Source organism: Thamnophis elegans, chromosome 11 (genome assembly GCF_009769535.1).
Source record: "Thamnophis elegans isolate rThaEle1 chromosome 11, rThaEle1.pri, whole genome shotgun sequence".
Classification (NCBI taxonomy): domain Eukaryota; kingdom Metazoa; phylum Chordata; class Lepidosauria; order Squamata; family Colubridae; genus Thamnophis; species Thamnophis elegans.
Genome location: NC_045551.1, coordinates 4,020,341 through 4,047,086, shown reverse-complemented (window position 1 = coordinate 4,047,086; position 26,746 = coordinate 4,020,341). Strand labels below are relative to the sequence as shown.

Below are 26,746 nucleotides of genomic sequence, written 5' to 3'. Positions count from 1 at the left end.
CAATGTAATAACCCTAACCCTAACCCTAACCCTAACCGTAACCCTAACCCTAATCGCGCTTTTGTGGGCGCGGTTTTGTCGGCGTGCATTTGACGGGCGTGCATTTGACGGGTCACAGAACTCAAGCTAATATTATTGCCTACATAATTTAAGGGTTTGTTGGCAAATGTTTACTAGTTCCCAAATTTCCCTATTAAAATTACATTTTTCCCAGTGTGGTGATATCTTCTCGCCTATTTCTGTAGAAAACTGGGCTATATTTCAGCCTTCGGTAGTCATCCAGATGCATTGGACTAGAATGCCTAGAATGTTCAGCCAGCATTTCCAACAGTTTTGCATTCTTCAAATTAAACAAATCATTCTCAGTCACCATCTGTACAAATATCTCCTAAAAAGATTCTTTTGTGATCATACATGTTTGCATCCACATGCATACGGTGCAGTATAGCAATAGCAATAGCAGTTAGACTTATATACCGCTTCATAGGGCTTTCAGCCCTCTCTAAGCGGTTTACAGAGTCAGCATATTGCCCCCAACAACAATCCAGGTCCTATACAAAATGCCTAATTTTAATAAAACTAATTATTTATTTGTTTTTTTAAAAAACACCTCTGACAGTTCCACCCAAGATCCGTGCAACTGAAAACTACTACACGGTGGTTGAAAATTCACGAGCAGTTCTGTCTTGTGTTGCTGATGGAACGCCAGCACCATCAGTGACCTGGAGGAAAGGTGACACAAGCCCTTTAGCTAAACGCAGCTCTGAACCATACGAAGACTTCATTATAGAGAATGCTAAGGTAAGCCTCATTTGAGCCACTTTATAATGCCTTGGTAAGGCCACATTTGGAATACTGCATCCAGGTTTGGTCGCTATGATGTAAAAATGACAATAGCACTTAGACTTATACACCACTTCACAGTGCTTTACAGCCCTCTCTAAGCGGTTTACAAAGTCAGCCTATTGCCCCCAACAATCTGGGTCCTCATTGCACCCACCTCAGAAGGATGGAAGACTAAGTCAACCTTGAACCTAGTGAGATTCTACTGTATCTGCCAAACTGCTGGCAGCTGGCGATCAGCAGAAGCAGCCTGCAGTACTGCACTCGAACCACTGCACCATTGTTGAGACTCTAGAAAGAGTGCAGAGAAGAGCAATAAAGATGATTATGGGACTGGAGCTAAAGAATGGTTGCTGGGACCGGGTCTAGTCTGATGAAAAGAAGGACTAGGGGAGACATGTTTTTTGGGATTTTGCTTTTTGTTTAATATGTACTATGAATATGGAATTGTTTTCCTTCTCTATTTAGCCAGAAGATTCTGGGAGCTACACCTGTATTGCTAGCAATGTGGCTGGTGAAGACACCCATACTGTCAGTTTAACAGTTTATATGCTCCCAGCTTTTATTGAACTCCCTGGAGATGTAGCTTTAAACAAAGGAGAACAATTGCAATTAACTTGTAAAGCAACAGGAGTTCCTGTACCCAACATTAAATGGATGTTTAACAACAATATTATCCCAGGTGAGTTAATCCAGAAAACTATAGTAAAAGGGAGGCTGTAAATTAGATGTAGAGACATCTTCTTTCAGATTGAAAGCATCCCCTCCAAGGGTGGGTTTCTCCCGGTTCGCACCGGTATGCCAGAACTGGTTTGTGAATTTTAGTGTACCTTTTGGAACCCATTCCAAAAGGAAGGAAGGAAGGAAGGAAGGAAGGAAGGAAGGAAGGAAGGAAGGAAGGAAGGAAGAAAGAAAGAAAGAAAGAAAGAAAGAAAGAAAGAAAGAAAGAAAGAAAGGAGGAAGGGGGAGAGATACACACAAGAAAGGAAGAAGGAAGGAATGGAGGGAGAGAGAGAGAGAAAAGAGAGCGAGAGAGAGAGATAGAAAGGGAGAGAAAGAAAAAAGAAAAAGAAAGAAAAAAGTGGGAGAGAGAGATGAAAGAAAGAAAGAAAAAAGAGGGGGAGAGAGACAAAAGGAAGGAAGGAAAGAAAAAGAAAGAAAGAAAAGAAAAAGAGAATTTATGATCACAATTGAGCCCAAAATTTTGGTTGCTAAGCAAGAGCATTCTTAAGTGAGTTTCACCATATTTTCCAAGTTGGCCACACCCACCCAGTCACATGCCCACCAAGTCATGCCCGCCCGGTCACATGACCACTGAGCCACTCCCACCAAACTGACCACACCTACAGAATAGGCTCTAAAAACTTTTGAAATCCACCACTGATCCCCTCCCACATACGCACTGTAAAGATAGCCTTTGGTTTTCTGTTTACCATCTGCAAATCTGAAATACACTATATAGAATGTACATGTAATTGCACAAGAGCACATGAAACCAATTTGATTCAACCAACTCAGCTGAACTCAGCAATAACAGAGTAGCAAGGATGTGGGAAGCAAATCAAGGTTTAATTTCTATTCTGATCCTTCCTTCCTTCCTTCCTTCCTTCCTTCCTTCCTTCCTTCCTTCCTTGTGAGCAATGTGATTTGCAAAATAAGTTGTCCTGGTGAGCTAAGGAGGGGAAGCCATGAGGAATCCCTAGTGTCTATAAAAAAATATTTATTTCTGGTACTGATAGAAGATAATTTGTAGCTCAGGGTTGAACTGTGAGGTCCTTGGTGTGTCTGAACTTGGTGGTTTTGTTACAGAAGTTTTATTATACAACCTGGCTAACATCATCCAGTGCTTTGGTACTGGGTCATATGCTTTGTTTGTGTATATTATTTTTTAGGTTTAACCTGTAGCTTTGGGACTAGAGAAACACATTTCTTTACTTTAATCCCCAGCTATAAAATGTATTACTAAAACATCAAACACCTATCAAATTCTTAAAACCATTAAATACCACCTTAACTCTAGCTACCAAATGCCTTAGTTTCCTAAATATGGTTTTGTTTAGAGACACATTTGCCTGGAAGGAGTTCAGTGGCTGAAAAAGAATCAGCAGAAAGTTCTATATAAAACATTTGCAGGTAGTCCTTAACTTAAAAACCATTTGTTTAGTGATTGTTTGAAATTACATCACTGAAAAAGCAACTTATAACTGTTTTTTCACAATTACAACTCTTCCAACATTCCCATAGCCACGTGATCAATATTCGGGTGGCTTCAAAAATTTTAGCAAGGGGTTTTGTGCCCAGTTGCTGGGTGGACATTAGCCTCCTGCACTATGAAAGGGGTGCCTTTTAGCAACAGCAGTTAGCAATAGCATTTAGACTTATATACCGCTTCATAGGGCTTTCAGCCCTCTCTAAGCGGTTTACAGAGTCAGCACATCGCCCCCACAGTCTGGGTCCTCATTTCACCCACCTCGGAAGGATGGAAGGCTGAGTCAACCTTGAGCCGGTGAGATTTGAAACCGCTGAACTGCAGATAGCAGTCAGCTGAAGTGGGCTGCAGTACTGCAGTCTAACCACTGCGCCACCCTCAGCACTTTTTGCCCTCCCTGGGCTCCAGAGGCTTCCTCGAGCCTCCGGGAGGGCAAAAACAGCTTCCCCAGGCTCCAGAGGCCCTCTGGAGGCCAGAAACAAGCCCATTTCCAGTTTTCCTGAACTTCCGCTGGGCCCGTTTTCACCCTCCCTGAGCTCCATACATGCCCTGCACTTAGCTGCATCCAAAACGCACCCCATGGAGACTCCTGTGAGGGGCGAGGTGGGGTGGGCGGGGCTAGCCAGGAGTGGGATTTGGGGGGTTCTCCAAACTGCACAAAATCTTAGCTAGAGGTTCTCCTGAACCCTTGTGAACCCCCAGTAGCCACCCCTGATTGGATGCTTGGCAAATAGCGTATATTTGTAGCAATAGCAATAGCAGTTAGACTTATATACCGCTTCATAGGGCTTTCAGCCCTCTCTAAGCAGTTTACAGAGTCAGCATATTGCCCCCACAGTCTGGGTCCTCATTTCACCCACCTCAGAAGGATGGAAGGCTGAGTCAACCTTGAGCCGGTGAGATTAGAACCACTGAACTGCAGATAACAATAGCAATAGCAATAGCAGTTAGACTTATATACTGCTTCATAGGGCTTTCAGCCCTCTCTAAGCGGTTTACAGAGTCAGCATATCGCCCCCAACAATCTGGGTCCTCATTTCACCCCCTCGGAAGGATGGAAGGCTGAGTCAACCTTGAGCCGGTGAGATTTGAACCGCTGAACTGCAGATAACAGTCAGCTGAAGTGGCCTGCAGTACTGCACTTAACCACTGCGCCACCTCGGCTCTTTTAATGAATAAAACAAATTTGACAAAGATGTTTTAATTTATGTTGGTTTATTTTTTTCAACTTCTCTTGTTCGGTTAGCACAACATGATGGAGTAAACGGATTGAGTAAACTTGTTATTGAAAGAGTGTCTAAGGAAGATTCAGGAACCTATGTGTGTCTGGCAGAAAACCTCGTTGGTTCTATCAAGGCTCTTGGATCTGTTTATGTGAAAGGTGTGTATTGCTGATAAGTTTTGGCCTTGCTTCACAGTTTTCTGCTTTCATATTGCATCTAACTACAATATAATGGATGGCATGGAGGAATAATGGCAATAAAAATATTCAGCTTACAAAAATAAAGCATTTAATTACGATCGATAGGCGGAATGAAAATTTCTGTTTCCAAATTGGGTTAAAATAAAATTGTAATTAACAAATTGTCTTACTAGGCAAACGATCCAATGCAAAAATAGCAGAAATGCCTGGAAAGTTATGATGGATAAATGTCACTCAATTATTATATATATTTATGGATCATGTTTCAGATCCACATAGCGTTTCCTCAACATTGTGGGTTTCAAGTTCCTCCAGACTTTTGTTTTCTTTTTAAAAAAAAATTATTTTAAACACATAAACACATAAACACATCAAAAAAAAAAACACATGACTTAAAACAACATAGGAACAATAAGTTCCATCATACAGCAGTTCTGTATCGGTTTCTTTACAGTTAGTGTTTCCCTTCTATACATTTCTATCTTGCATTCGTGGTCCCCTTATTCGTTATCCATTTTATGTACTATTCTATATTTATTTATACTTAGCTATTTATAACCAAATATTATTTACCTATATTGTGCTTTATATTCTTACTCTCATTTATTCTCTTACATACAATTATAGATATACATTCACATGGTTATTCTTTTTCTTTGCCATTCTTATACTTTTGTTATTCCATTTAAAAGGTTATAATATACAGTTTGAGTTGCTTTGTTTACCATCCCTAGCGCCTGTTGTAACACCACCTTATTTTCCCTTTCTTTCTCCCTCCCTTCCTTCTCTACTTCCTTCCTTCCTCCTCTCCTTCCCCTTCCTTCTTCCCTTACCTCTCCCCTACTCTTACCCTCTTTCTTCTCCTTCCTGCCCTCTCTCCTTCTCTTTCTCTCCCTTCCACCCACCTCTCCTTACCTCTTTCTTCTTCCCTTGCCTCTCCTCCACTCTTCCTCTTCCCTTCCTACTATCTCTCCTTCTCTTTCTCTCCCTTCTACCCTCCTCTCCTTTCCCTTCCTTCTTCCCTCCCTTCTCTCCTTCCTTCCTCCTCTCTTTCTCCTTCCTTCTTCCCTTACCTTTCCCCTACTCCTACCCTCTCTCTTCACCTTCCTACCTCTCTCCTTCTCTTTCTCTCCCTTCCACCCTCCTCTCCTTCTCTTTCTCTCCCTTCCATCCTCCTCTCCTTCTCTTTCTCTCCCTTCCACCCTCCTCTCCTTTCCCTTCCTTCTTCCCTCCCTTCTCTCCTTCCTTCCTCCTCTCTTTCTCCTTTTACCTCTCCCTACTCCTACCCTCTCTCTTCCCCTTCCTACCCTCTCTCCTTCCCTTTCTCTCCCTTCCACCCACCTCTCCTTCTCTTTTTCTTCCTTCCACTTGTATCTCCTTACCTCTTTCTTCTTTTGACTTTTGTTTTCTATTTAGTTGCTTATACTTATTATTTTGAAATTCAGAACCTCCGGTATTCCTGGGAGATTATCATTCCAATCGGATCGAACCCTTGGGTGGCAATGCTGTTCTCAACTGTGAAGTCACAGGAGATCCTCCTCCAACTATTCAGTGGAGCAGAAAAGGAGTTGGCACTTTGATCAGCAATCGAATCAGGCAACTTAGCAATGGATCCCTTGCCATCCATGGCACAGTGGTGAGTTAGCACTGAACTAATGCAACCATTGGATTTAATGAAACGTGATAGGATCCATCTGGTAGCAGCAAGGTGTCTTGCTAGGATCATCCCACTTATTTTTATGACACTGTTTCCAGTAAATGTGTTTTTATTTTTTCCCATTTTCATTTCGTACAGTCACATATATACTGTGCACAACTGGGGCCATATAACATTAAACAATAAACACACCCATTCCTCTTGTCAACAATACCCCCCAAAATAGAAACCCAATGTACCTCTTCGACCCTCCATACACCCTTTCTTTCGCCCCCCTCCAACTTTCCTTCTTCCCTCCAACATTCCCCTCTACCCTACTTCCCCCCCCCTCTATCACTCCTCTCTCCCAGTACACTCCCTCCCTTCCTTCTCACCCTCCCTCCCATCCTCTCTCCCACCCTCTCTACCCCTCTTTCTTCTATCCCTCTACTCCTCCCTTCGGTGTATTTCTACTATCTATTAATATATACAGCTTGTCCTATTTTTACAGTGAAATTAAAGAGCAACAGTATACAAGTGCAATCGCGTTACTATAAAATCTAACACATACTATATATCCCCCTCCCCCCCCCCTAACACCCACCTCCCTTCCCCCCCCGACTTCCCAGAGCCCGTACACGGTATAGGTTGACACTGTTAAGGGATATCCATTCAACCTGAGCCTTTTCTTTTTGTAACTGCTACAGAGCTCTTTTCCTTATATTCATATATTCTAAAATATTTTTGCATGCATGTTATGTGTGTAGGATTCCAGATTTTCCTAACCTTTCCTAGATACAATAGAATTACAACTGCCAATGCAGGGCAAAAGATGAATTATGGGAGGCATATTTGCAGCACATGTGAAGAGAAATCCCAAGTAGCATAGTATTATAAATATCTTTATTTTATTTCTGACCAGTTAGGCTATGCTTCCATATTGGCACACCATAAAACAATCTTGCCTGAACTCCAGGTTCCTAAAAATTCCAGTCAACATAGCCAGTGGAAATTGGATCGTATGTAAACATGTGGATTTCTTTTAATAAATCCACAACCTAAAAAAAAAGTTATTTAGCTAAATTATATCATATCATGAAATAATTAGAAATGTTTGTCTGCAATGAATAATTTCACTTAAATCCTACATCTGCAAATCTATAAGATATTGTTTAATATAGTCAGTCCCAGACTGAACAAATCACCTGCGTTTTTTCAGAATGAAGATGCTGCAGAATATATATGTATAGCAACAAATGATGCTGGAGTAGTTGAACACCATGTTACTCTGACATTACATAGTAAGTTAACAGACCCATATTCCTACAATTTCATAAGAGTTATGAAATGTATCTGCTGTACTTGTAAATGTTAGTAGCTTCCAAGCAAACTGAATTCTTTATTTAACACATACTCTCTCCAATTCCTTCAGTTTTAGAATCTGAACAAGAGATGAATGAATGATGTAGTATCATGTCAATGACCCATAGTCAACTTCATAAATAAATCTCAAACAATATATTTCTAACATGAATTTGCTTTCAGATTTCACTTCCTTCATCTCCTTCTTGTCAAGGAGTAGGTTTCCATAGCCTCAGGACCTTCAAATGGGTCTGGAGATTCGGGAATTCTTAGTCAAACACCTGGATGGCATCAAATTGAAATAGAAAGTTTGCAAATGAGGAAATTTTCACTTTGCTTATTTGAAGAATTCATTTGTTTTGGCATTTAACTAGAACTGACCCAATTCTGTGGTTCAGAATATTACTACTTTCCAGTTTACTAAAAACCCCAATCTACTTATTGATTTAAAAAAAAGAATTTAAAATGTTTATTTTTTCCCAAAATGATTTGGATAAGGAATGTATTGAGAGAAAATATTGTTATTTTGCCTCAGTGTTACATAATCTGAGATAAATCCTATAGATTCCAATGAGTAAGCAAGCATAAGATATTTGCCTATTTTAAAGAAAACTTGAGCCAATATGACTATATCAGCAGTTCAAATCTCACCGCTCAAGGTTGACTCAGCCTTCCATCCTTCCAAGGTGGGTGAAATGAGGACCTGGTGTTGGGGGCAATATGCTGACTCTGTAAACTGCTTAGAGAGGGCTGAAAGCCCTATGAAGCGGTATATAAGTCTAACTGCTATGGCTATTGCTATTTTGTTTCTCTTAGGCGCACCTGTTATTAAAAACTGAACCAGTAGAGATCATTGTTGATGCTGGAACCACAGCGGTGCTGAACTGCCAGGCAGAAGGAGAACCTCATCCAACTATTGAATGGTCTCGTCAAGGCTGGCCTCTTCTGAATGAAGACCGAATGGCTGTTTGACGAATGGCTCTCTGCGTATTGCAGTTGCTCGCAAAGAGGATACTTCTGAATATAATGTGTAGCTAGGAACCTCCTGGGTTCTGTCCTTGTCAAAGTGCCTCTCATTGTCCAGGGTTAGTATTGAGGCTTGGATTAGCTTAATGAGAAGCTCTTTGTAGTTAATCAATCTGTATTTTAAATAGAAAGGCAATACAGATATGTCACTAAATTTATATCTCTTGCTCAGAAAAGTTTCTACTGAGACATACTCCTGTCAGAAGGGAGAAACGGTTCTGTGCTTTAGAAATAATATTAATTGAAACCTGAAAATCTCATATAAGATCTAAAGTTGTACTTACTGGAAAAGATTAATTTTACATCTCTGCACCACTCTTAAATTCAACTTTCATGGGAAGTACGGATGTACAGTATATATGTGTGTGGATAGATAGATAGATAGATAGATAGATAGATAGATATGATAGATAGATAGATAGATAGATAGATGATAGATATATAGATGATAGATAGATAGATAGATAGACAGACAGACAGACAGACAGACAGACAAATGGATGTATGGATGGATGGAGTGGGGAGATAGATAGATAGATAGATAGATAGATAGATAGATAGATAGAGATAGAAGATAGATAGATAGATGATAGATAGATAGACAGACAGACAGACAGATAGATAGATAGATAGATAGATAGATAGATAGATAGATAGATAGAGATAGATAGATAGAGAGATAGATGATAGATATATGATAGATAGATAGATAGATAGATAGATAGATAGATAGATAGATAGATAGATAGATAGATAGATAGATAGATGATAGATAGATAGATATATAGATGATAGATAGATAGACAGACAGACAGACAGAGATAGATAGATGATAGATAGATAGATAGATAGATAGGGATAGATGATAGATATAGATGATAGATAGATAGATAGATAGATAGAGATAGAAAAAAGAAAGACAGATAGATACTGTAGATAGATAGATAGATAGATAGATAGATAGATGATAGATAGATAGATAGATGATAGATAGATGATAGATAGATAGATAGATAGAGATAGATAGATAGAGATAGATGATAGATATATAGATGATAGATAGACAGACAGACAGACAGACAGACAGAGATAGATAGATAGATATAGATAGATAGATAGATAGATAGATAGATAGATAGATAGAGATAGATGATAGATATATAGATGATAGATAGATGATAGATAGATAGATGATAGATAGATAGATAGATAGATAGATAGATAGATAGATAGATAGATAGATGATAGATAGATAGATACAGTATTATTTATGACCATTTGTTTTTAACTTCCTTCCTATCTTATCAGCCTTTTCAAAACATCAATGAAAGGAAGTTAGGAGGCATACTTTAATCCATCCATTAGTTCGACTATTTTAATTATGTACATAGAATAATATCTCCAGAGATTGGAGGCAAGCCTATAGGCCATTTTTAGTTGCGATAGGATCGTGAAAAGGGGAGTTTTTCTGATTTCTCAGAAGCCAAGAACAACAATTGCTAATTCTTCTGAATCACTTCCAGCCAAGTCTTTATTCAATATTGTCATAAGTCATAACAAAATTGTTGTAGACCATTAGTCTACAGGTCAACCTCTTGGTTTTTTTTAAAGACTGAAGTCAATAAAGAGTGTATAGGCTCTAAAATGAGTATTGACTAAATTAATGCAATTTGTTCCATTGCAGTGCATGGTGGGTTCTCTCAATGGCTTGATTGGCAACCATGTAGTGTAACATGTGGCCCAGGTGTCCAAAAGAGGATTCGTCTATGCAACAATCCCTTTCCTGCTAATGGTGGACGAAACTGTATGGAGCCTGACTATGAAATACGCATCTGTCAGAGCAAATTGTGTCCAGGTAAATGCTCTTTTGTTTATTCACATTGATTATCTTATAAATCTGAAACTGACACCATAAATGCTTAGGAGATACTTCTACCGTGATTCAGCGCAATTATTTCTTTATTACTCGAATAATTGTGTTATCTCTTAGCTTCATTCTTGATGCCTGTTCTGACCCCCCTCGCCCCACACCAAAGCATTCCGAGCCCAAGATACTTTACGGAATTATTCACAGACAGACAAGTCTTGGCAGCAATCCAGCCTGCCAAGCTAACACCACAGTTCTCCAACTTTTGTAAATGTGTTGACTTCTGCAAAAGGGGTGTGTGCACAAGCATTCCTTTTATAGTCTTGAGAGGAGCCTAATTACCACCAGCTGAGTGCAATTACCTCCTGTAACTATGCAACTGTTCCTTATGCCTATTAGCTCTCTGGTGCCGGGCATCCAGGAACAACTCCCTTGGCTCCTCTCCACTGCTGACATCCGGATCACACTCCCTTGTCTCCTCCCCACTGGCCCAAGGCTTAGGCACCTCCTGGTGGCCAACCAGCCTCTCTGCGCCCTGCTCGGAGTCAGAACCCTGTCCAGGGTCCTCCACATCCTTCAGAGCTGACTCATTGGGCCCCTCACTGTCTGAGTCTGGTGGCAGCTCCAATGGCTCCTGCTAGGCCACAACAATGCCAATGTTATTTAAATGAAATTCCACTTGTGTCCTTGAAACTTTCTTCCAAATTCACAAACTTGGCAATCGCAACTCTGTTTAGTTTCTTTGATTTGATCAAGAGGGCGTACAAAGGGTATACTGAAAAAAATGGCCAATGTTGCTATTTAATCTCTACCCACCAGTCCGTTGAATCTTTTATTATTGTAATTATGAAGCTATCAATCGTTTCAGTGCATATGAGTAACTGCAAATAAATTGTGAATGCTATTTAGTGGATGGAAGCTGGTCAGACTGGGGGACCTGGGAAGAATGCTCTAAAACCTGTGGGCAGGGCAACAAACCAGAACCAGAAGTTGCAGCAACCCTCCAGCTCAACACAGAGGAAGACCTTGTGAAGGCAATGCAGTAGAATCAACGGTGTGCAACATACGACCCTGCCCAGGTGAGAAATGGTGTGCTTGGCATAAGTTTCCTTTTCTTTCTGAGATGTGATTTTTTTCCCCCGTCAATGAATCATTTTATACATATCTACTTGTTGTATCCAAAGTAAACACTGGAAGTGGTTTTTAAAAATTTTTTTATTTTTATTACATAACAACACATACACACAACAATGAAAAAAAAAAAAAAAACACAAAAAACGCATCATCACATACAGCATGTCGTTTGGTTACAGGTGTTTTAACATTTATCATTCTTATACATTTATTATTTCATTTAATAGGTCATATATACAGTTTGGGTTGCTTTGTTTACCATCCCTTCCTCCTGTTGTAACACCACCTTATTTTCCCTTTCTTTTCTCCCTCCCCCCTTCTCTACTTTCTTCCTTCCTCCTCTCCTTCCCCTTCCTTCCTGTACCTTTCTCCTACTCCTGCTCTTCTTTCCCTTCCTGCCCTTTTTCCTCCTCTTTCTCTCCTTTCCATCCTCCTCTCCTTATCTCTTTCTTTCCACCCTCTCTCCCTTCTCTACTTTCTTCCTTCCTCCTCCCTTCCCCTTCCTTCTTCCCTTACCTCTCCTTTGCTCCTGCTCTTCCTCTTTCCCTTCCTATCCTCTCTCTTCCTCTTTCCTCCCTTCTGGAAGTGGTTTTAAGAAGGAGAAAATTAAGATTTCAAGGAGATTTTACTCTACTACAACGTTTCCATAATCTGCTTTGAGATTCATTTTGGATTGCTGTTCCTAATTTAAATTTTTTAGATACTCGATTGTAAACTGCCACGAGCATCTCTGTTCTGAAAACGTCTGCTGAATGGAGTTAATATGTTTATAAAATTAAAAACTTCCTCTTAGAAAAGCAAAAGTAAAATGGTTAGATCCAAAGTTTGTGGTCATAAAAAAAAATCATGTCTGCCTTTATATTTTTTCCTATGATTCCCTCTTACATTGTACGAGAAATAATAGGAGTGTTGCAGCAGATATGAGGTTTGCAATCTACTTACGAAAGACTAGGAGTCAAGACCACAAAGGTTCCGAGAGAAGACAGGTTTATTGGACGCGTCCAGAGTTCAGTGTGATTGACACCAAGACTGAACTGCCGGGGCTATCCCCTGGCAGAGATTTTATACTTTTTAATTAAACATTACAAATCAGGAGGCGTTACAATAGGCGGATACATTTTAGGGTCAAGACCCCTGCTGAGGTCAGTAAAATACATTTTTGGGAAAATTACAAGTGCGAGGTTCTTCAGAAAGTTCCGAGTTACAATAGTGAATCTGATTACTCATGAAGCAGCAGACAGGAATATTGCTAAAATATCGCTGATTGAATGTTAAAATATTGCTGACATAAAGCACGCAAGATGCTGTCATGATTATTTTTGGTTGTTCTTACACCCATCATACTTCCTGTTCCACTCTTGTGCAAAGCTTGCGTTATGTTCCCTTAATATTTGTAATAGGAGAGAAAAAGGAAGTTTCAGCCAGTAACCCAAAAGCTGTGATTTTGGTATTAAGCGTATTAAAGGTTATAATATTTAGTCTGTTAGAATCACCTAACCTGGTCAACCACTGGTGGGTTTACCTGTGCACCCCCTCCTGCATCAGGAGTGGTAGCTCAAAATGCCCTTGTTTAAGTTTAGGCAGTTTTCTTCTTCAAATATGTTCCAAATTTCTTGGAATCCTCGATAGGCTTCTGGAGAGAATCAGAGGACCAAAAAAAAAAAAAAATCCATTGTGCAAATGGCGTTCACACATATCACTATCACCATTCCCATTTTTATTTTTCTTCTCTGTTAGGTAGCTCCCCGTTGGGAGCGAGTGCGTTCAGAGAAGGTTGTGAGAGTTGTGTTGGAGAACACACAAACCAGCATACAGAGACACTGCAGTTTAAATAGGCTTGTACTTCGTGGAAATAGAGGTATCAGAGTCCATCAAACATCCAAGTCATACATGGATAAGACAGCCATCATCAATGTCTTTCAGTTAAGGGATAATCCTAAGAACAGTCCATAATCATACAAACAGTCTGGTACTCAAAGTTTGCTAGCAGTTGCAAAACTTACAATAGCTCACGGCACTTTCTAACAGCCAGCTTCCAAAAAACACTCAGATCAGATCAGCCCAGCATCTAACAAACAGAGAGCAAGCTAACATCGTTCTGGCTCCCTCTTATGGCCGATTGAGGAAAACAGCAACCAATCACATTTTACAGTATGATTTAAAGAAACAGTATAGCATTGTTACATGATTTATATATTGCCAACCCAACCGTTAGATTATATTCCTAACATTCTCCTTTTTACAGTTTCTTTTTGAACTAACTTTCTTTGCTTCTAGTTAATGGTGCCTGGAGTTCCTGGTTATCATGGGGCCCTTGTAGCGAGACATGTGGCAAAGGTACTCAGAACAGAATAAGGCTGTGCAATAATCCTCCCCATCATTTGATGGTTCTTCCTGTGAGGGCCTGATGTACAGATGCAGGTTTGCAATGAGAGAAATTGCCAGGTAAGTTATAAATAGATTTTGTTTTACATCTTAGTTTATAGAAAGTACTTATTCCCCCGCCCTCCATTCTGTACAATTGGATCCGATTCTCGCAGGACTTTTGGGAAGCAGTTTGCCATGGCTTCCTTCCTAGGAGAGAGGGAAAGACACTATTAGACCAAAGTCACCCAGATGGCTTTGTACTTAAGGTGGAACTAGAATTCATGATCTTCCAGTTTTTAGCCAGATGCTTTAACCACTACACTAAACCAGCTCTCATTTAAATGTAGTGTTCTAAATACAGCAGGGTGGGTTCCTGCCAGTTCTAATCTTTCTATAGAAGAGGTTCCAAATCTACAGTGCCATTTAGAACCAGTTCCAGCTCCCTCCCCCTGCCCGTCTGCACATCATCAAGATGAAGAGAGAGGAGGAATTCTGGGAGTTGAAGTCCACAAGTCTTAAAGCTGTCAAGTTTGAACACCCCTGGTGGTTTTTTCTAAAGGGTTAGGGGTGAGGGTTGTAACTTGACATCTTTAAACTTGCGTGCTTCAAATGCCAGAGTTTCTGAGCCAACATTTTGGTTGCTAAGCAAGAGCGTTGTTAAGTGAGTTTCACCACATTTTACAAGTTGCCCATGCCCACCCAGTCACATGTCGGCAAGCCACTCCCACAAAGTAGGCTACACCTACAGAAGAGGTTCTAAAAATTTTGAAGCCCACCACCGAATATAGGGTGAGACAGAAATGAAGGGAAGTTTGGCTAAATTGAATTTATGAACGAAGGGAAGGAAAGGGAAAATTTAACATGTAAGCTCTTTAAATAAACCTCTGGGGATGTGCTCAGGTAACAAATTACTGAACAAAGAGAGTTTTAATTTATCTCCTCCATATTTTTAATAGCAGTACTCGGCTCTCAATTAGCATTGAGCTTATAGATGAGGAAGCCAGCCAAAGTATAGCAGCTGGTCTATGACAAATGCAAAGTTTGATTTTGTAAGATGAAGGACGGTGAGTCTTCCTCATATAGAGAATATTCATATTCTTAAATAGGCTTGGAACTTAATAGCAATAGTGTGTAGACTTAGATACTGCTTTATAGTGCTTTACAAAAGTGGTTTATGGAGCCAGCATATTGCCCCCACAATCTGGGTCCACATTTAAAGCCCTACATGGTTTGGGACCTGGCTACCTGAGAGACCCCTCCTGCCATTCACCTCCCAAAGACCGATAAGATCACACAGATTGGGCCTCCTCCGGTGCCATGGCCGGTCAATGTCGTCTGGCGACCCCCCAGGGGGAGAGCCTTCTCTGTTGCTGCCCCGGCCCTATGGAATGATCTCTCCGGAGATCCGGACCCTCACTACTCTTCCGGCCTTCCGTAAAGCTACCAAGACCTGGCTGTTTGGCAGGCCTGGGGCTGTTGATTAGCATCCAGCCCCACTTTAAGTAGTATGTATGTTGTGTAATTTTAAACAATTGTATTTCTATTTTAATTTCTATTTTAATTTTTACATATTCCCTTGTTTGTCTGTAAGCCGCCCAGAGTCCCTAGGGAGTGGGCGGCATACAAATGTCAATAAACTTCCAAGCTTCCAAACATTTTACCAACCTCAGAAGGATGGACGGCTTAGTCAACCTTGCGTCAGTGAGAAGTGAACTCCTGGCAGTGAGCAATGAGTTAGTCTGCAATACGGCACTGGCTCCTTAATCAACTGCTCTAATGTGTAGTTTTCTTAGGCATCAGATTAGTTACGCAGAATTTGCACCGCAATGACATTTGCTATTTCTGATTTGAATGTTTGTGTCGGTGTATGTAAAGGATACCTCTTTTCATTTGACTAGTAATGGAAAATGGACTTCCTGGTCCAGCTGGAGTGCCTGCACTATATCCTGTGGAGGTGGTACCAACAGAGAACAAGATATTGCTCAGACCCACCCCCAGAGAACGGTGGACTCAGATGTGAAGGGAACAATCTCCAGTTGACTTCTGCAACACTGACCTCTGTCCCAGTAAGTGCACAGGGCCAGTTTGATGTATACTGAGAAATATTTCATCTTGTAGGTGATTAAAACCTGGACTGGAGTCTTGCCCGGGAGAGCTATAATGTTACATTCCACCAGGGGTGGGTCTCAACCGGTTCGCGGCGGTCCCTGCGAACCGGTTGGTCGGCGAACCTGGAAGTAAGTAACTTCCGGGAACGGCGAAGGGCCCATCCGCCCGCCCACGTTTCTTACCCGGTTTTGACGAGTTCTGCGCTTTCACGCATGCGCGGGACGCATACAGCGCCTGCACGATCCTCCAGGAGCAGCTGGAGCATCGCACAGACGCTAGTACGCATCCGTGCACCGCGCGTGTAAACGAGGACGCCGCACGCCCCGTTCCAACCGAACTGGTTGGAACGGGGCGAGAAACCCACCCCTGCATTCCAGGTAGGAGGGCAGAGGAGTGATTTCCATATAGTTATTTCCAAAAGTGTTCCCTTCTCTTTATTTAACAATAGGCTGACAATAAACTTACAACTGTTACATTCTTCTTATTGTTATTAATTCCTGTGCCTTTCATTTGAAAAATATCCCGTTTCCAAAGGACATGGGAACTGGAGCCCATGGAGCAACTGGGGGACTTGCAGTCAAACATGTAACGGTGGCCAAATGAGAAGATATCGGACTTGTGACAATCCTCACCCACTTAATGGAGGAAGAGCCTGCGCAGGGGCTGATACACAGACTCAGAGGTGTCATCCTGAGCTCTGTCCGGGTGAGTTAGGTTGAGACCAGTGGTGGGTTTCAAAAAATTTTTCGAACCTACTCTGTGGGTGTGGCCTCCTTTGTGGGAGTGGCTTGCTGGCCATGTGACCTGGTGGGAGTGGCTTGCCAGCCATGTGTCTCGTTCTCTCTCTCCTCCTCTCTCTCCTCTCTCTCCTCTCTCTCTCTCTCTTCCTTTTTTTCTCTCTGTCCCTTTTTACTTTTTTCTTTCATCTTTCTCACTTTTTCCTTCTTTTTTTCTTTTTTATTCTTTTTTTCCTTTCTTTCTCTTTCCCTCTCTCTCCTTCCTTTTTTCTCTCTGTCCCTTTTACTTTTTTCTTTCATCTCTTTCTCACTTTTTCCTTCTCTTTTTTTTTTATTTATTTTTTCTTTCTTTCTCTTTCTTCCCTCTCTCTCTCTCCCTCCCTCCCCCCCCCCCCCCTCTCTCTCTGTGTGTGTGTATGTGTGTGTGAGTGAGTGGTGGGTTTCAATTTTTTTTGGAACCTTCTGTAGGTGTGGCCTGCTTTCTGGGTCCATGGTGGAACCTCTTCTAACCGGTTCGGTAGATTTGACGAACCGGTTCTACCAAATAGGTGTGAATTGGTAGGAACCCACCTCTGGTTGAGACAGACAATCAGGTAGGAAATACAATATTCTGGATGCCTGCAAAACAATGAGGTTGTTTCTAACAATAACAATAGAAACATACCAGAACTGAAGATCCATCTCATAAGACCCTGCCACGTTCATAGGGATAAAAATTCTTCACAAATTCTGATGGATTTGAAATCTGGATACCTGTGAATGAGCTATTGGTTGTTACTGCTTTTGTAGCCAATCTACATATTACTAGAGTAATAGCTCTGTTTCCAACCAAAAATAATGCTGCAAAGAGGAACAGACACTAATCCCCCTTTGCAAGGAGTATTTTTGCTTATATAACACGAAGGCATTTGCATCCCAGACCCTGATTGAGGGGAAAAAAATAAGGGGATGTATAAAATCCATTCATGGTGATGGATGAGACCAACACCACTTTTGAAGAGGCTGACTTGCTGTACCTGTTTCTTAACTTGCAAACATCCATCCTGAATCTTCTTATTACTATTTTACTACACAAAATAGATGTCTGAATGTGCATGGCAATTTTAGTGTGTTCTGGAATAGATATTAAGATTGTGAGTAAAGTTCCTGAACTGTAATGTCAGCGAGGAATCTTCTCTTCCATCCCCCCATTTCCTTCCTTTCCTATTCTTGCTTCTATTCCTTGTTCTAGCCTGCTCTATTTCAATCCTAGATTTCATTTGATCTCCATTCATCTACCTTTTAGCTATTGATAGCCCTTTCATTCATTTATGCATGATTATGCAGCATTTATGCTGTAAAAACCTGCTGTTCCGGCAGCCTGGGGCTGTTGACCTCACTGGTTGAAGTCCAGCCCCGATTAGAATGAATGGATGTGGTGTTGTGATTTTACACACTACCTTCTTTCTTTCTTTTCTTTCTTTCTTTCTTTTCTCTTTTTGTAAGCTGCCCGAGGTCCTTCGGGATTGGGCAGCATAATAAATTTATAAATAAATAAATAAATAAATAAATTAGCAGTAATAGTAATGCTTTCATATTTATTATAATTATTAATATATATTATTCATAATAATTATATAATAGTTGCATTTGTCATTGGAAAAAAAAACTCCAAACTCTTGAGAAGCATTAATGAAACATTGTTAATTTTTTTTTATTTTATTTCGCTTATGTATCGGTTTGCAGTGGATGGAAACTGGGGCGCGTGGCACGCCTTGGAGCGCATGCTCAGCATCTTGTGGAGCAGGGGAAAAAACCCGATCACGGTTTGCAGCAATCCACCTGTCCTCTAACAATGGACGTCCTTGTCCTGGAGATGGGACTCAAATATCCAGATGTAACATTCAGGCTTGTCCAGGGACCTATGCACACCTAAGTTTATGTCTCAAATGCTGGAGGGAAGAAGAAGCACTTTATGTTATGGCAACTTCACAACTCATTATTGGTTACTGTTCTGACCCCCCTCGTCCCACACCAACACACTTCCGAGTCAAAGATACTTTACGGAATTTATTCACAGATAGGTAGGTCCTTGGCAGCAAACCAGCACAGATAAGCCGTGGCAGCAATCCAGCCTGCCAAGCTCACAATTCTGTTCTCCAACATTAGTTCTTGCGTTGACTTCTGCAAAAGGGGCATTTGCACAAGCAGTCCTTTTATAGTCTGGAGAGGAGCCTAATTACCACCAGCTGAGTGCAATTACCTCCTGTAACTGCGTAACGGTTCCTTACGCCTATTAGCTCTCCGGTGCAGGGCATCTAGGAACAATTCCCTTGGCTCCTCCCCACTGCTGATGTCCCGGATCACACTCCCTTGTCTCCTCCCCACTGCTCCAAGGCTCAGGCGACCTCCTGGTGGCCAACCAGCCTCTCTACGCCCTGCTCGGAGTCAGACCCTGTCCAGGGTCCTCCACATCCTCCAGAGCCGACTCATAGGGCCCCTCGCTGTCGGAGTCTGGTGGCAGGCTCCAACAGCTCCTGCTGGGCCACAACAGGTTGCTATACATGGAGAAATTATATTCTGAGTCCTAATCTGCTTTGATGAGTCCTTGATTCTTGCATTTAAATAGCATGAGGTGGAGAGGTTAATGATTACTGGAATTGCAGCAGCTTTAAGAGGAAATGTAAATTTTCTTCTAAGTCAAATGATAACTTAAGGATGTTACTGGTCCAATCTTTGTATTTATTGAAGACATTATGTAATGGATGCTGATCCTGTCTATTCACTGAATACATTCAGCACTATTATAATGATACAATGGTACATATGTTGAGATTTGTAATGTAAAATCCGTTGCTATTCAGGTCCTTAAGAACTGAATTAGATGCTAAATAGTGCAGAGCTGGTGCAATTGTATTGTTTATTTCCATTATTTTCTTGTAATGTTTTCTACCAAAAAAAAAAAATCATCTTGCACATTAATACAGATTGGAAGACACTCCAGCCTGTTCCTCTTTAGTTGCAGAGGGAAGAAAGAATAGAGAGGTACAGCATCAACCATATTTATCTTGAATTTGATGTTCAAATGAGAATGTAAAAAGGGAATGAGAATAGCTAGAAAAGTTCATAGCCAGGGACTATAAAAGGTCCTTTACCTGAAGACAAATAGGGTAGAAAGCATTAAGTTTTGTCAAAACTGCCAACATGTTGAACCATTGTCACCTTAACGATTCTTAAAAATAGAAAAATAAGATAAAAAGATAAAGATTCATATAAGGCTGTCAGGGCAAAGCCAAACAGAAGGAAGAGTTTTGCAGATGTGTTTCATATATAAAACCTGATGTCCCAAACACAAACTTATTTATTTCAATGCACAATTTAGTCTCTCCTCTCACTTATGTTCTACAGAATTGCCGCAAACACCAAATTGGCAAATATATGTGATTACCCCTGGGAGAATACAGAATTACATTCCTGTGAGCCTTATTTAATATATATTTCAGCACAACACAAAAAATCCCCCCAAATTGTGAATTAAATACTAGTAGATGTGAAAAGGATACTTGTTTATAGTACTAGAGTTGAAACGGGAATACAGTACATCATCTTGTTCGACCTTTTGTGACCAATACACACATTTATAAACTTTGCATTTGATTTTCAACCAAGTTGCTAATCCTGATTATGGCAACTAAAGGAGGAATTCCTGTATTATGTTACTGACTCAGTGGGTAGATTTACTCAGATATTTACTAAGCTTCTGAACAGAAGGGACATAAGCACGGTTCCACCACAAAACCGCGTTTGACTAAAGCGCGCTCGATGAAACCGCGTAGCTGACGTCATCACAGGGCGACAACAGCACGGAGACAGAAGCATGCTATAAATGCTAAACCTAAAATTAACCCCTAAACCTAAACCTAACCCCCCCTAACCTAATCCTAACCTAACCTAAACCTAACCCTTAACCTAACCCTAAACCTAACCCTAACCTAACCCTAAAACCCTAAACCTAATCCTAAACCCTTAACCTAACCCTAACCTAACCCTAACCCTAACCTAACCCTAAACCTAACCCTAAACCTAACCCTTACCTTAACTTGAATCGGCTTGCTTTTAAAGCACTATTAAAGCGCCCTTCTTTCTCCGCGCTCGCTGTTGTCGCCCTGTTGATGACGTCAGCGACGCGATTTAATCGGGCGCGCTTTAGTCGAGCACGGTTTTGTCGTGCCACGGTACAGCACGACTTCTAATACTGCAGCAGATCTTTGATATTTTCTGGTATTATAGCACTTGGACTAACATATTCTATTTTCATAAATCTAGCAGAGATATACTGAATCTTAGAATTAGTTCCCTCTCTGCAGATCTGCTATCCTTTGCTTTACTAAGAGACTATTTTTTTGAGGTGAATATGTTCAGCTAAACTCAAAGAAGAATTTGGAAACTATTCAAACTTCCTGGCAAAATTTTGCAAATTAATCTAAAGGTTACTTATTATTTCTTTTTTATTAGAGCCATACAGAAAGTTTTTTTTAAAATGTTAGAAAGTTATTTAAATATGCTGCGTAATCCAAGTGAAGATGTTTCTTGAAACTTGTAAATTTGTAAACACACATTTACAGAAATCTGATGAGGTTTGAGAAAAACAGAGATGTCTCTTTTGTGGCCAATACTTGGAATGTTTCCCCTCAAAATTCAGCAGAAGAACACAAAGTGGTTTCACTTGTCAGAATGATTAATATACTCTGGTGATTTGGCTAATTTCCTACTCAAATAATGGCATAAACCCTGTCTGAATTCCTTTAGGAGCTTACTCCATTTTCCTTCCTGCCACATTTTGTTATGTTGGAACTAGCAAGCAGCGTTAAACAAGAATCATTTTTCACCTACAAGACTTTGCAGCTTGTAAAATGATATCCCTCCAGAGGCACCTGATCCGGTAGAATGATTAAGCCTGATAGATGTGCAATTTAATTTATGGTTCCTTAACAAGGAGAGCACTGTGGGCTCACACCAGCACTTGACACCCAAACCCATATATGATTTGAGTGTAAGAGATTTCCCAGACAGGCATATTACCAAATGTAAGATACGTACAGTTAAAAAAAAATGGTTCTCTAATCCAGCATTTGTGATATCAATGGGAAATCCATAAATGAACTAATACAGTATTATCAACCTCAAGCTAGCTGGGGAATTCTTGGAGTTGAAGTCCACAGATCTTAAAGTCTCCAAGTTTTAGAAACACTGCGATAACATCAAGCGGTTCACCGACAAATGCACACTCGACAAAAGCACGCCGACGAAACCGCGGTGAGAAAACCGTGAGTTCTAAATCGCGCCAACGAATGAGCGCAGAAGCGCGCCGACAACAGCGCGCCGACAAAAGTGTGCCTTCAACAAACAAGTAATAACCGCGAGTTCTAAACCTAACCCTAATCCTAACCCTAAACCTAACCCTGAACCTAACCGTAAACCTAACCCTGAACCTAACCCTTACCTTAACTGAAATCGCGCTTTGTGGGCGCGGTTTTGTCGGCGCGTTGTTGTGGTTGCGTGTATGACATCGCGGTTTCTCGGCGCGCTTTTGTCGGCGCGCTTTTGTTGTGAGTGCATTTGTCGGGTCACGACATCAAGCCACTAAGAATCGTATGCTTCTTGGCTTTATTTTCTTGACCAACGATAGCAATTCTCTCTGTGAATTTGTCTAGTTTTTCTTCCTTGTAGAACCATCATCAGAAAATGAATTCTAGAATTTGGTTGTGTATTTTGGATAAAACTGCTTCCTTTGGCTTTCCTTTCCTTTCCCCCCCCCGCAGGTGGACCCTCACAAGCTAGAGGAAGCGTCATTGGACATATTAATGATGTTGAGTTTGGAATTGCTGTCCTGAATGCTACTGTAATAGATGGTCCAGATGAGGATATTACAAGTGTAGAAGCCAAAATTACAAATATCCCTTGGAATCTCGGTACAGCTGTTCCTTTTGTGCATTAAAGATTTTATTTAGATATATCAGATTTGCACCATTTGTCTTAGTTTTAATATTATAAATCAACACGAAAGGTCTATGTTTATCATGGCTACAACTCTGGATATTATCAGGATTTCATAAGTACAGAGCACATTATTTTTTTCCAGGAGCATAGAAGCGTTTAGGAAAATGGCACAGCGCAAAATTAGTTCAGACTCTTGAGGGCCTGTGTGGGTTTCAAATGGCATTCTGCCTGTGTAGAAGGCCACCAGGACATTCGATAGCAGTATGGGAAAACCAGAAAGCAGGCAAACACATTGAGATCCTTGTGCTTATATCAATATATTCTTTGTAATGTTGATTTATTCTATCCTTTCATAATTATTTATGGCAGTCCTGAACAAAGAAAAAAAATTCATGATCTTCAAGTTTTGTAAATTGATTCTAGGAAGTGATTAAGAGGCAGTTGTTTCTAGGAAGTAATTAACGGAAATATTTTCCAAAAATTACAAATATCAAGATGCTATGTTTACCATAATGCTATTCCTCCTAAAGGTCTGTAATGAGAGTGCTGGTTTCTATCTGAGTCCTATTTATTGGATAACCGCCAAGGAAATTGGAGAAGCTGTGAATGGCTTTTCACTCACGAGTGCAGTTTTCAAGCGGGAAACACAAGTAGAATTTGCTACTGGTTAGTAAAAATAGGACACAGATGTTTCTTTTGCAAGATCCAAAATGTTTCTTCTAGAAGTGTTGACAATTAATTTGCATATGATTCTAGGAAGAAGTGAACTTACAGAATGAACCCAAGGGCAATAACACCTTGATAGCCAAATGCTCCTTTATACTTTCCAAAACACAAATGTATAAAAATCGGTACATTTAAAAAAAAAGCATGTTTTAAAATATGCATGTTTATATGTACAACAAAATGTGTGCAACTTTCAATCATGGTTTTAAAAAAGAATCCACAAACTAGTATGAAAAGTATGAAACAATTTGAATACAATGGAAATTATTAGATTGGTGCAAATTGGCAACGGAGGCGGAAAGACATTAATAGCTGCCTCTAATTTTTTTAAAAATCTTTAATAAATATGATTTTGGTATTTTTGGGTTGAAGCCTTTCTGTAATCATTAGCACATATATATTTCAAGAAATGCATTTTTACAGCCATTTAGTTTCAGACTAAATGGTCTATGTCAATTCATTCACACGTAAGGTGTCTTATGAAAACATACCCCGTGCTCACATCATTCATCATCAGAACTATGTTGAAATCCATAGGGGAGCTAGTACGGATGACTGTTGCCCGTGGTTTGGATTCAGATGGTTATTTACTCTTGGATGTTGTCATCAGTGGCCACATACTACCGCTACAATCAACAGCTGATGTTAATGTAAAAGTAAGTCAAGACATTACTGCAATAATAGGTATAAATTATTAAGACATTCCTTGCTATATACAGATTTCAACCATAGCCAACTATATGTCGTGTTAAAGTGTGTGTGTGCGCGCACGCACACACACACGCACCAGTGGTGGGTTTCAAAATTTTTTGGAACCTCTTCTGTAGGGTGGCCTGCTTTCCGGATCCACTGGTGAAACCTCTTCTAACCGGTTCGGTAGATTTGACGAACAGGTTCTATCGAACCAGTGCGAACCGGTAGGAACCCACCTCTGACACAAACATTGTGTTTCCCCGAAAATAAGAAAAGGTCTTATTTTTTTGACTCCCGAAACAAGCACTTGGCCTTTTTTCGGGGAGATATTATTATGTTGAGGTGCAGGAAACAGCGAGTGTGATCACTCATGCTGTTGCTGTATTGCAATATTTTCGGGGAGGGTTTATTTTAGCGCATGAGCTCAATAGCCCGATTGGGCTTATTATCTGGAGAGGTCTTATTTTCAGGGAAACAGTGTGTGTGTGTGTGTGTGTGTGTGTGTGTGCATGCGCGCGCAGAGACAGAGAGAGAGAGAGAGAGAGAGAGAGAGAGAGAGAGAGAATGAGAATTTTTGGCTTCTTTAGGACTTCTGAAACTTGCCAAAGATGTAGTATGATGAAACATTCCCATGAAGATAATTGTCTAAAATGTATTAGAATGCATTATCCAAAGACTGATCAGGCAAAAAATATTGTGCTTAGAAATACCAAATCACGCATTTAATGAACAATATTTAATGAATAAATTCATAATAAACACGCTTTTATATGGTGGATTGCTTCCATTGTAAAGATATGCTTTCATTGGTGCTTCTATTTAGCAGATGCTTTGTCTAGCAGCCATTGAGTCTCTATAATCCTGTAACATCTATTTGTTTCTTATTTACTGATAAAGGGTGACATCCGCTTCCTAATTCTGGTGTGCAAGAGAGTTCAGTAGTCATTCCTAGGGGCTTTTTTTGGCAATGTAAAAAACCTTCTCTCTATGCAATTGTATTATTGTGGCTTGTTTTTAACTTTAAATATTAAAACCCAAACATTGAGTGTTGATAAATTATCCAGTTCTGTAGATCACACTGAACACACAATTATTTAAAAAGAAAACATTCAAGAAATTGTAATGAAAAACAGTGATGTATGCATTCTAAAAATCATGAACACAGCCTGAATTACACTTCTGTAATTTGTACAGAAGTGTTATAAAGTCTCAAAAACCAGAAATGAAATCGAATGAGTTTGTGGGTTTCTAATATATCTAGTACAATATCTAGTACAATATTTCTCCCTGAGCAGTGTGCCTATTTCTACAGAAATAGAAACCTCCTGAATCAAATGTTCATCTACTTCAATTATTTGAGTCTTTTAGCTTTGCAGAGAGCCTACATTAATCAGAAGTTGCTGGCTGGATGATAAAAACCATTTTAATTGCCATTTTCCTTCTTCAGGTTTCTTCCAAGTTCTGCTCTTAATTTTTTTTAATTACCTTACTTCTTTATTTCCAGCAGAGGGAGGTATCTTACTCTTCATATGACCAAGAACATTTCTGCCTTCTGGGAAATGTGGTTTAATAGTCTAGCACAAAGAACTTATTACCGTCCCAACAAAAGTTAACCCCTGGGAATAAATAAATCACTGGTGTCATATTATATTGTTGGGGTACTGACTACTGTGAAAGGATAAATAAATTTGAGAATTGTTTTCAGGTTTGGATGTAAAAGCACCAGATAGTGTTCTTTCTTTTTTTAAATAAAATATTCATCTTCTGCTTATTGATTTCCCACAAGTAATGCTGAATTTCTTTCCAGTGTACCTTAGTATATATTTTATCCAGTGGTGGGTTTCAAAAAATTTTGAACCTACTCTGTGGGTGTGGCCTCCTTTGTGGGGGGGGGGGGCTTGCCGGTCATGTGACCTGGTGGGAGTGGCTTGCCAGCCATGTGTTCTCTCTCTCTTCTCTCTCTTCTCTCCTTCCTTTTTTCTCTCTGTCCCTTTTTCCTTTTTTCTTTCATCTCTCTCCACTTTTTTTTTTTTTCTTTTTTTTCTTTATTTCTTTCTTCCTTTCTTTCTCTTTCTTTCTCTCTCTGTGTGAGTCTGTGTGTGTGTGTGTGTGTGTCAGTGGTGGGTTTCAAAAATTTTGGAACCTCTTCTGTAGGTGTGGCCTGCTTTCCGGGTCCACTGGTGGAACCTCTTCTAACCGGTTGGTAGATTTGATGAACCGGTTCTACCGAATAGGTGCGAACTGGTAGGAACCCACCTCTGATTTTATCAATGTTCCACTGCAGGACAATTAGTAACAAGAAATCTGGATATTTTTAAATATGTAGACAAATGTGGTGGCTATCTAGATTAGTCCCTGCAATTTTCTTGGCATGTTATTTTTTCCCCAGAAGTGTTTTGCCCTTGCCTGCTTCCACAGAAGGAGAGAGGTGACTTGCCCAAGGTCACCCAGATGGCTTTGTGCCCAAGGAAGGGATAAAACCCACAGTTCCACCCCGACCCCAATTTTTAGCCTAGTGCCTTAAAGTACATTTCTAGTCAGGGGTAAACAAGGAACTTTGGCTTTTCCCATTAATTTCTGCACTGAGAATAAAACACTGATGTCATTCCTCTGGAAAACAAGTAATTGGGATCAG

General features: G+C 40.3%; 1 protein-coding gene across 1 annotated transcript in view; it reads left to right on the top strand.

The window, feature by feature from the left end:
- The window catches only part of HMCN1 (hemicentin 1), a 264,205-nt gene that overhangs the window by 216,811 nt on the left and 20,648 nt on the right, over positions 1–26,746 (top strand). The window contains 24 exon segments of the mRNA XM_032226793.1: positions 620–801; positions 1,312–1,525; positions 4,299–4,433; positions 5,921–6,111; positions 7,331–7,412; positions 8,290–8,303; positions 8,305–8,434; positions 8,437–8,496; positions 8,499–8,558; positions 10,184–10,354; positions 11,276–11,338; positions 11,341–11,445; positions 13,778–13,870; positions 13,873–13,902; positions 13,905–13,965; positions 15,766–15,824; positions 15,827–15,901; positions 15,904–15,933; positions 16,511–16,681; positions 18,439–18,467; positions 18,469–18,610; positions 22,515–22,681; positions 23,223–23,358; positions 23,956–24,074. Coding sequence (XP_032082684.1) covers positions 620–801; positions 1,312–1,525; positions 4,299–4,433; positions 5,921–6,111; positions 7,331–7,412; positions 8,290–8,303; positions 8,305–8,434; positions 8,437–8,496; positions 8,499–8,558; positions 10,184–10,354; positions 11,276–11,338; positions 11,341–11,445; positions 13,778–13,870; positions 13,873–13,902; positions 13,905–13,965; positions 15,766–15,824; positions 15,827–15,901; positions 15,904–15,933; positions 16,511–16,681; positions 18,439–18,467; positions 18,469–18,610; positions 22,515–22,681; positions 23,223–23,358; positions 23,956–24,074 — 2,519 coding nt within the window.